The 10,574-nt window shown below is 43.7% G+C and overlaps 1 protein-coding gene across 1 annotated transcript; it reads right to left on the bottom strand.

The window, feature by feature from the left end:
- Positions 1-3,567: 3,567 nt before the first annotated feature.
- Positions 3,568-10,127, bottom strand: PNN (pinin, desmosome associated protein). Its single transcript, XM_058666367.1, has 9 exons — positions 9,854-10,127; positions 9,152-9,223; positions 8,639-8,707; positions 8,166-8,238; positions 7,957-8,051; positions 7,748-7,823; positions 6,598-6,753; positions 6,382-6,520; positions 3,568-5,956 (listed from the first exon to the last, which is right to left on the bottom strand). Exons 1-9 carry the CDS (start codon positions 9,964-9,966, stop codon positions 4,572-4,574), a joined length of 2,178 nt encoding a protein of 725 aa, XP_058522350.1. The 5' UTR covers positions 9,967-10,127; the 3' UTR covers positions 3,568-4,571.
- Positions 10,128-10,574: the final 447 nt, after the last annotated feature.

Below are 10,574 nucleotides of genomic sequence, written 5' to 3'. Positions count from 1 at the left end.
GATCAGCACCATCAACAATCTAGTTAGACAGGACACCTGATGTCTCCTTAATCCTGGGAACTTCTCGAACCGTAAGTGGGAGAAAGGTTGTGCAGACAATGCAGCCTCAGCATGGAATCAAGGAGGTGGAGAGTGGTGAGCCAGGAGCTGGAACTTAGTGGGGGGAGTGGCACAGGTGACATCAAAGAGCCATGTACCAACCACAGTAAGTAAAATCGAACTGTAGATCTGTGGATGACACAGCTCAGAAACCTGCCCCAGGGAGAAGATTCTGCTGCTAACCAGAAGTACAATGACCAAGAGCAAGAGGAGACAGAGGCACAATGAATATTACTGAAGACTCCCCTGCAAAGGAGCAAAAGCCTTTGCCAACCTCAGAGTTACCTGAGGAATATATCAAGAATATGGGGGATACAGAATTGAAAACACTTGTTATAAAGCTTATCAACAGCGAGCAGTGTGTATTCTTTATCCTTAAGGAAATTTTACATCACGTAACTATTGATGGATTTTCAGATTTCCTCATCCCTTGTATTTTAATATATATATTTCGGGGCACGACGGCGTGGCCTAGCGGCTAAAGTCCTCACCTTGAAAGCCCCGAAATCCCATATGGGCACCGGTTCTAATCCCGGCAGCTCCACTTCCCATCCAGCTCCCTGCTTGTGGCCTGGGAAAGCAGTTGAGGACGGCCCAATGAATTTGGACCTGCCTGCACCTGTGTGGGAGACCTGGAAGAGGCTCCAGGTTCCCGGCATCGGATCGGCGTGCATCGGCCCATTGCGGCTCACTTGGGGAGTGAATCATCGGACGGAAGATCTTCCTCTCTGTCTCTCCTCCTCTGTGTACATCTGGCTGTAATAAAATGAATAAGTCTTTAAAAGAAAAAATATATATATATACATACATTTTGAAGATATTATAATTTTATAATAACAGAACTCATGTTTTCCTGAGAAACTCATTACTATTACATTTTAACTCATTCCTTCTATTGTTTGTTTCCAAGCTGTCCAACAAGAACTCTTCATCAGATGGTCCACTTTGCATTCATAATGGCCAGGTTGGGCCAGGCTGAAACCAGGAGCCCAGAACTCCATCCAGGTCTCCCACGTATGATAGCAGCAATGGCAAGTACTAGAGCCATAACCTGCTGCCTTCCAGGTGCATTAGCAGGAAGTCAGATTAGGAATGATGTTCCACACAACAGTGTAATAAATGGCTTTATCCAACACAGGGTTCGGTATAGTATTAGCTGAAAATCTCAGAAATCCCTAAAATCTCATCAATTTTCAGATTTATTTCATTTGAAAAAGTGGAGACCTTCGATACAAAGATTCATACCCCAAACAGCTGCAATGGTTAGGACTGAGTTATGAAGAACCAATACCCTTGAGCCATCTTTTTTTAAAAAAGTTATTTTTATTGGAAAGGCAGATATACAGAAAGGAGGACAGAGAGGAAGATCTTTCATCTGCTGATTCACTCCCCAAGCGGCCACAACGGCTGAGCTGAGCCAATCTGAAGCCAGGAGCTAGGAGCCTCTTCCGGGTATCCCATGAAGGTTCAGGGTCCCAAGACTCTTGGCCGTCCTCGACTGCTTTCCCAGGCCACAAACAGGGCACTGGATGGGAAGCAGGGCCACTGGAACACAAACCAGCATCCATATGGGATCCGTGTCTGCAAGGCAACTTTAGTCACCAGGCTACTGTGCTGGGCCCCCTTGAGCCATCCTGTGCTGCCTACCCAAGCACATTAGCAGTTGGACTGGAAGAGCAGCAGCTGGGACCCACACCCACAATCCAATGTGGAAACTAAGCAGTGGCTCAACTTGCACCACCATATCAACCCTTAAAAAAAAAAAAAAGAAAAAAACACTCTAAACTTAAAACATGTATGGGCCAGCACAATGGCTCAACTGGCTAATCCTCCAAGTGCTGGATCCCATATGGGCACCAGTTTGTGTTCCAACCGCTCCATTTCACATCTACCTTTCTGCATATGGCTTGGGAAAGCAATGGAGGACAGCCTTGGGACTCTGCAGGCCTGTGGGAGACCCTGAGGAGACTTCCTGGCTCTGTATCAGTTCAGCTGCAGCTGTTGTTGCCATTTGGGAAGTGAACCATCTGATGGAAACTCATTCTCTCGTTTCTACAAATCTGCCCTTGTGATTAAACCCCTGAATCTGTAAATGTGTATGAGGGTAGAGTTGTGGCACATCTGTTTAAAGTGCTGTTTGCAGCATATTCTGCATTGAAATGGCAATTCGAATCCTGGGCAAGTCAACAATAGTTAATACACCTGCCATCAACATGAGGGTGCAGGTCCCAATTCCTGACTTGGTCCACCTCTGGCCACTGGTCATGTGTATGTAACCTAGCAGATGTCTTTCCCTGACACTGCATTTCAAATAAAAATAAGCCTGCCTTATAAACACATATCACTAAAAAAAATAAACTAAAGGTATTGAAATATATACTGCAATAGGTTACTCTAATTCAGCTACTTCTCTTGCCTCCTTTACAGTATATCCCCAACCCTCCTTCCATAACCCAGCTTAAAGTGTCCCCATTTAGAGCCCTGCAAAATAGCGGAGCAGCTAACGTCCTCGCCTTGAACGTGCAGGGAACCCATATTGGCGCCGATTCTAATCCCAGCAGTCCCACTTCTGGTCCAGCTCCGTTTGAGGCCTGTGAAAGCAGTTGAGGACAGCCTAAAACCTTGGGATCCTGCACCGCATGGGAGACCCGGAAGCTGAAGGTCCTAGCTTCAGGTCGGCTCAGCTTCAGCTGTTGTGGCTGCCTGGGGAGGGAACCGTCACACTGTCTTTCCTCCTCTCTGTATCTGCCTTTCCAAAACAAAACTGTATTTATAAGCAAATTATTTAAGTTTATACAGATAAAAATGGAAACAAACTTTGTGTAGGCGAGCCAGTGCTATTGCACACCAATGTCAATATCAATATCCCATATGAGAGTACCAGTAGAGTCTAGCTGTTTCACTTCCAATCCATGTCCCCCAAAAGTATGGCAGAGGTGCCTGGGCTCTTGCCACCCACATGGGCAGGTGTGGGTAGTTCCAGGCTCCTGGTCTAGCAGTCAGGGAAGGACTTCCAGAAGCTGACCAGTAAATTGAATATATCCCCCTTTACCTTTCCACCTTTTCAACTATCTAGGGGGAGAGTACACCTTGTACAAAAGATCTAACAAACAATAAGGCAATTCTTAACCAGATTAAGATCAACCCTTAATTCACTAAGCTTTCCCTGTCATGGTTGAAGAAAACCGTGTTAGAAGACTATATGCTGTAGTTGACACTACTGTTGAAACAAGCTGCTCTACAGTTTTGAGAAACTCTTGTTCATTTAGTAACTAACATGAAGCATAAGCAGAAAACACTAGCTGGAAATGCTTGTGGTTTTACTGTATTCATTTACTTGTCCAGGAAACACTAAAATGAATAGTGAAAAGTCAAGCCTAAAAGCCACAATGCTAACTTACAAACAAAAATGGAAACATGCAAAGTGCTTTTTCGTATAATGCATAGAAACATTAATACAAGTACTAGTCTTGGGCAAGCACACAAGTCTAAGCCACATTTATTTGCACATGTATAGTAATGGGTAACATACTCCAAGTTTATACAAATTTATAAAACAAGTTAATAATCACTTGGTACACCTGTGTTATGACTTACATATTCAAGTCTAAATGAATTTCCTTCATACAATACTTGAAATTCTTGAAAACACATTGGCATGTTTCAGTTAGAGCCAACACAAGACCACAAACTCAAAAAATCAAGCTGTGATGTTTCTACCTCCCTCCCCTTGAAGTGATTTCCTTCTTTATCAAATGTATTTATGCTTAATCACACAAGTAACCATGAAGAGAATGATGCTCCCACTGACAGGAAGAAAATGCTAATCAAATTATACTGTTTAAGTTATCTACCAATTATGGCTTAAATATGAAACATGGATGAAGCTTAGATTAAAACAAAGGTGATTAGAAAATAGCCAAGATTTTAAAGAAAGCTGTTCCTCTTCAAAGCTGCAAAGAACTGATAATTCAGTGTCTACGGCAAATAAAAGAGAAAACCTTCAAAAACATTCTCACGTAACTAGTGGTAAAAGCTGAAAATGATATCAAGAGGATATTTATTATACAAGCGTCAACAAGGACATCCCAAAATAATGAAGCACATTTATTTCTACAAAAGCAATGTATGATACAGCATCAGAAGGAAACAGACTTAAATTTACCCATTAAAATATACACATTCTTATTGAATAGTATAGGATATTTAAAAAAGATGACAAGGGATGTTAATCATTTTTTATTATTATTTTTACATATTTTGGAACCTCACATAATTTTGATAAATAATTCTTACAAAATTATGCAAAAAGTACAAGAATGTCTGGTAAACAAACAGTCTGTATTTTCCAAAAAGACTTTTTACAACATGCAATTCTTAAGGCAGCATCCTCCTTACAAGGAAAGGGAATCCTTTTTACTCATCAAGAAATCTTCTGCTGCAAATAGGCTAAGCAAGCCTGGCTTCTTCCATTAACGCCTTTTGTCTTTCCTGTCTGATTTTCGGTCTCTTTCACTTCTTGAAGATCTTTTTCCTGATCGACTACTCTCTGATATGGACCTCTTTCTGTCGGACCGGGAATTCTTATCCTTTGATCCTTTTGTATCCCTGCTACTACCACCTTTTGAAGACTTGTGACTTCTTTCTAGACCTGATGTGTCCCTTCGCTTCCGATCCACACTCCGTCTATGTTTTCTATCTCTGTTATGTCCCCGGCCCCTACTTCGACTTCTACTTTCACTGCTACTACTAGTGCTGCTACTACTGTCTCTGCTGCTGCTGCCACTCGTACTGGAACTGCTACTGGAACTGCTCCGACTACTACTACTGCCACTGCTGGAACTGCTTCCGCTGCTGCTACTGCTTGAACTACTACTAGAACTGCTGCTGCTGCTGCTACGACTCCTACTCTTGCTTGTTTTATTTCTAGCTCGACCTCTACTTCTGCTCCTAGTTTTGGTTTTGCTCTCTGCATGTGCTGTTAAGACGGGCTCTATTGGCACATCAGGGAGCTTTACAGACTCCACAGCAAACTCCTTTCTTTCAGGAGGTAGATGCCCTTGCTCCTGAATAACCTGAGGTGGTGGCTGTGAAACAGCTACCGGCATAGTCTCAGGCAGTGGCTGGGGTACAGACTGGGGCTGGGGCTGCGGCTGGGGTGGAGCCTGTGACTGGAGTGGAGGTTGAGGCTGGGACTGGAGCTGGGGCTGGCACTGGACTTGGCTCTGGTCCACAGGCTCAGGCTGGGGTTCAAGTTCTTTCTCTTCTTTTTCCTCCGACTCCTTTTCTATTTCTAGAGTACTAACATTCTCTTTCTCAGGAGAAAGAGATTTACATTCTTTATCTGGCTCAACCTCAAATTCCATTTCTGGTTCCAATTCTTTACTAGTTTCATTTTCTGAAGGTTCTGTACTTTCAACTTGATTGGTTTCCATTACTTCCTGCTCAGCAGTTACACTTTTTACGTTCTCAACCATCTCTAGCACGTCCATAACTTCTTCAGGCTGACTATCCTGCTGCTTCTCACTTTCCCTGACCTCAGTTTCTTCCTCCATCTTAACCTCCACTTCCTGTTTCTGTTCCTCCTCTTCCTGTTCTTTCTCCACGTCACTATGAACTGTACCTACTTCCTTTTCTTCTTCCTCTCCTGCTTCCTCTCCTTCTACATCATTGTGCTGATTACCTGTCTCCTCCAACTCTTCCTCTCGCTGAGCCACCTTACCCTCTTCCTGTTCCGCCTTCCGTTCTTCATTACGCACCACCTGATGCTCTTTGTCCTTCATTGATTGTCTTCTAGGCCTAGCCTCCATTTTATTTATCTGTTCTGCAAATTCGATGCGTCTACCTTCAAACAAAGCTAAAGAATAAAAATTTATACACATAAAGTTTACTGTGATTAAGAAAGCGCAGTCATAATCGTGTACCTGGCTGAACTATTATTAAGCCTCAAGTAAACGATAACACAGGTCAATATTCTGCTACCTAACTTCATTCATGCTGGGTGACAGTTTCTTCTCTGACCTGTTATCAATCTCTTGTGTCACTAGTTTTGTTTTTCTAAATCTGGCTACTGTAAGTTAAGGAAAAAGTAATCTTACACAAATGCTTTAGAAGTACATACGCGTATCACTGCAAGTTATTTTAGGTTAATTTCCATCAAGAAACAGACAGGTTCTACACACTTAATAGCACCTCAGATCTTTCTACACAGTAATAAAAACCAACCAATCTGTGCGAATTTATTGTCTAGTAAGCAAGTTAAACTGACCTCCACGTACTTACCATTCATCTTTCTCTGCGACTCTTCTATTAGTTTTTGGGTGGCAGGACACATTCTTCCAGGAATATAGAACAAGTGGGGCTTTGTCTTAGTTCTTATATATTTAATTATCTTGGCATTATGCTCATTCCACTCTTCTTGCTATTAAAAAAAAAAAGGTTAAAAGCTCAGTGTTTGTAAACATGAAGGATCACTCACAACTCCAAAACACTACTCACCAGCTGCGCAAGCTCAACCTTCTGTTCCAAAAGCCTCAGCTCCGTTTGCTTAGCACGCCTCTCTTCAAACAGCTCTCGCCTCTCATTTTCAACCTGCTTTCTCTCTTCTTCAGCCTGAACCTCAAGTTTCTGTTCAATTTCCTGGCGCCTCTTTTGCTAAAGGTAAGTAAAGTGCTTTGAGATTTATGTTATAACAGGTGAAAAAACCAGCGTATCTTTGGTGTATTGAATTTTAAAACCTACACCACACATTCTTATCATGTTAAGCACTACAGTCTTACTGAGCAAAGCTACCTGTGTGTTTTCCAGGATTTTAAACCAATTCCATCTTGACATTTGAGACTGATTGCAATTTGTTCTTTAGGAAACGGGACTAAACCTTTTTCCCCCCCTCACAGATATTTAAATGTTAACACCATAAGCCATAGCTACTACTCTATCCCAAATAATGTTTAAGTAAAAGTTAATCTAAAAAAGGCATGGTATTTAGAGTTTGCCAAAATGAAATGTGGGAAAAAAATCTTAAGTAACTCTCAACAAAAAAAGCTACCCAATACATTCGTGAAACATCAAATGCTTTTAAACCTTTTCCCATTTTCAAAGTAAGCATATGAAAACGGAATTAACAAGTTAACTGGTTTAATTGAACAATTACTTTTTTCTACTCCAGTTGTCTCCCAGAAACAGTCTAAATCTTAGTATAGAGACAATTTTGCAGCTAACACAAGAAACTTCCGGAAAAATGACATAAATATACTGGAGGATAGGGATTTGGCTTCTAAGTGCCAAGCACTGCCTCTGAGTGTAAATAAATCCTTAAAGCTAGAATCACAGAACTATTTGCCAAATCAGAGTTCAGGTCTTTCGTTTCACAGCACTGTGAAATCCAGTAAAGAAAGAAAGAGACAGATCCAAGACCAGACAGCGAGACTGTTAATGGAGTCTAGGCCAAAATTTGAGTCCTGTACAGTAACAGACCAAGGGTTTTTAATATGACAAACAGTCCACCCAATTCACAGCTCCTCAAACTGTATCAGTTAATAAAATAATCTCAAAGCTTTTACTTAGTTTCACTCTAGACTTGTAATTAAGAAAATTTTAGGTTCTTCTCAAAAAGCATTAATCAACTATTTTAATAAAATATAAATACCCTTTCAGTGGCAACAGTGGATTCTTGCTTAAATTTCTGAAGCGTGCCCATCAACAAGCCAAATATTCGTCGGTTCCTAAAGAACAGAAAAGAAAATTGCCTTTCAGCAGATCTGCCACTTTCCAGGAGGTGCGGCAAACTATGAATGAATGATTCCTATCTTCTAACAGCAGATCTGACAGTTTTATCCTGAAGAATTTTAAAGATACCTTTGCTTTCCCTTTTCATCCATATTCTGATCCTGGATAAGGTCTCTCCGTGTACGCTCTTTGGAGGTAGCTACAACTGAAGACTGCAACGCTGGCTGCAGGAGAAAAGAAAGCTCACTGATTTAACAGCAAATGCATGGCATGCTTTTAAACATAAGGTGTGCAAACATCTTCATCCACCCTCTTGTAAGTTCTTTCAACTCTGGTACCTTTTTAACATCATCATCCTCTGGGTCGCTCTCTTGGCGTGATTCTCTTCTTGTCCGACGCTCCCCGCCCAGCCTGCCATAGCAAACATTAATTTAAATAATTACTGCAGAATTTTATGTAAATGTTAAGGCCTTTGCTTGACCTCTTTCCTGGATAGCTCACTTAGCAATCTGAATCCCATGTAATCCCCTGGCCAAAAAAAGAGTAACATGTGTCAACCAATGCACTAACTCTGAATTCTTGACACCTAAATTATTTTTAAGTAGTTTGTTTTTAAAGTATAACACAGAAAAATATTGCAAACAATATTCCTAACCTTATCTTTCTTATGACATTACGCTGATAAAGTCTGGATTATTTTGAGCCAAGATTTGAGGAACACTGGTTGTCTTAGTTCAGTCAAATATGGAAACTTTAGGGAAAGATACACTAAACACCAATTTGTGTGTGCTTAAGAAATTTTCAAACATACCTACTGATTGCCCCTTCAAGGTCTCTCTGTTTGGCTGGGGGTCCTCCTCCACTATCTGAGAATCCACGCCTGTAATTACAATTGTTCAAAAGAAAGCACTTGGAATATGAGCATTTTAAAAATACAGAGTAATTTAACAAAACTAATTCAATAAGAAATACAACAGAATTTTTAAAAAAATAATTCCAGGGAAAGTAACCATGTGATTCACTCCAAATGATTTCACATTTTAAAATACAAGATATTCGCAAATCCTCCAACCTCCAGTTTTGCATATAAATGGAAATTTAAGGGTAACTTCTTCAGCAAAGAAAACCAGCCGATTACACCACTAAGCAAGAAATATATACGGCATTTTGCTTTTTAAAGTTTTACTTATTAATAAATAGGGAGAGACTGAGAATACTATTATCAGTCTAACACTGGTTCCATCACAAGTTTCATACACCCAGTGATTTTAGTATTTAAAAAATATATAAATAGCTTTTAGCACTAAAGCTAATGGCATCTTACCTCAGCAATAAACTACCACGACCTCTACCTCCACCAGGACCAGAAAGGGCCAGCAATCTGGCTTGGATGGGCCTAGAAGAGATTATCCGCGTCAGTACAAGTACAAAAAAAATAAATAAGGGCAGACAAGTCTAACGGCAACGAAGACGCTCCTCCATCTGCTACATCAAAGAAAAAACCAACTTCCCCCAAATTCCAGGACGACGGTTTCAAATCCCCATGTTTGAACGGGGCAGGGAGCCGTTTTCCCTTGAACTTGCCTGTTTTCCTCAAGGCCATTACCTCCCAAACGAGGCTTTGACTTCGACGCCGCCACCTCCCGCTACCCAGCCTGCAGCCGGCTCCCGGCGGCGCCATCCCGGAGGAGACGCACGTGGGCCGAGGCGGGGAGCCGGGGGCGGCCCGCACCGAGCGGCCGCGGGAAACGGCTTTGTACCGCAGCTCCGGGCCTGCGGGGCCGAGGCCGGGAATCGCCGGGCCAGCCCGCCTCGCCGCGCCGCCCTGAGCCCCGGCAGAGCGCTCGGGACGGCGGGGCCGCGGCCGCCTCGCCTCGCCTCGCCGCAGGGAGGGTCCCCCGCCGCAGGCCCGGCTCCCCGCCGCCGAGGAGGGACAGGCCTCGGGGCAGGCGGCTCTCCCCGTCCCCGGTTCACCCCTACTGGCTGGCTGCCTCTCCGAGCCCGCAGTGCCCGTGCCGCCTGCTACCTCACGTCATTGGGATCGCGCCCGGTGAGCTTGCGGATATTCTCATCTACGTTCTTGAGGCTCTCTTTGGCCTTTTCTAGCTGCTCCTGCAAAGTTCTCACGGCGACCGCCATCTTCTCCCCGCAGCAGGCTTCGAGACTGCTCCACAGGCCGCGCCGGGGCTGCGCCGCGCCGCGAGACGCACAGGACGGACAGCCCGACTAGGCCAATGACGAGAGGCGTTGCTTTTCGGTCTCAACCACTCAGCGCTCGGAAGGGGGAGACACTGCCCGCCTTTGTGGCTAAGGACCAATGAAAAATCAGTCGGGCGGCCGCTCCCTCCCACGTAGCTGCGGATGGCTGGGTCCCGCTTTAGCGCAAAGGCGGGGAGGGTTCGAGACTTCGGTCTTCAGAGCCGGACCTGGAGGGCGGCGTGGTGACGGGGCGAGAGGCCTTTTCCAGACCTTTTAAGCTGTAGCGTGGCCGTGCTTCATACCATTCGAAAGATTAATCCCATCAGGGAGGGACGGGGGCGAGTCGGCTCGCCCTTCTCTCCCACCCTGGTGAATAATTAATTAAGAAAGGGCGTGACGGCGTGGTTGCCGCGCATGCCCAGAGATGAATTGAGCGCCCTCCTCCTTTAGAGTGGGTTGGGTGGAGGGGGATGAACTGGAGAAGTAAGACTCTTAAGGGCGGACACTTATTAAGAATTGACGTTGTTGTGGACGCAATGTGAAACTTT

Source organism: Ochotona princeps, chromosome 6 (assembly GCF_030435755.1).
Source record: "Ochotona princeps isolate mOchPri1 chromosome 6, mOchPri1.hap1, whole genome shotgun sequence".
NCBI lineage: Eukaryota > Metazoa > Chordata > Mammalia > Lagomorpha > Ochotonidae > Ochotona > Ochotona princeps.
The sequence above is the reverse complement of the archived record's forward strand: the minus strand, read 5'-3'. Positions and strand labels throughout refer to the sequence as shown.

Excerpts from the sequence above, each read along its gene's own strand:
- PNN (XM_058666367.1), bottom strand. The coding sequence starts at position 9,966 with ATGGCGGTCGCCGTGAGAACTTTGCAGGAGCAGCTAGAAAAGGCCAAA. Across the intron at positions 6,521-6,597 it reads AGGTTGAGCTTGCGCAGCTG|CAAGAAGAGTGGAATGAGCA; the intron begins GTGAGTAGTGTT and ends TTTTTTTAATAG. Across the intron at positions 5,957-6,381 it reads GTCGCAGAGAAAGATGAATG|CTTTGTTTGAAGGTAGACGC; the intron begins GTAAGTACGTGG and ends TTTATTCTTTAG.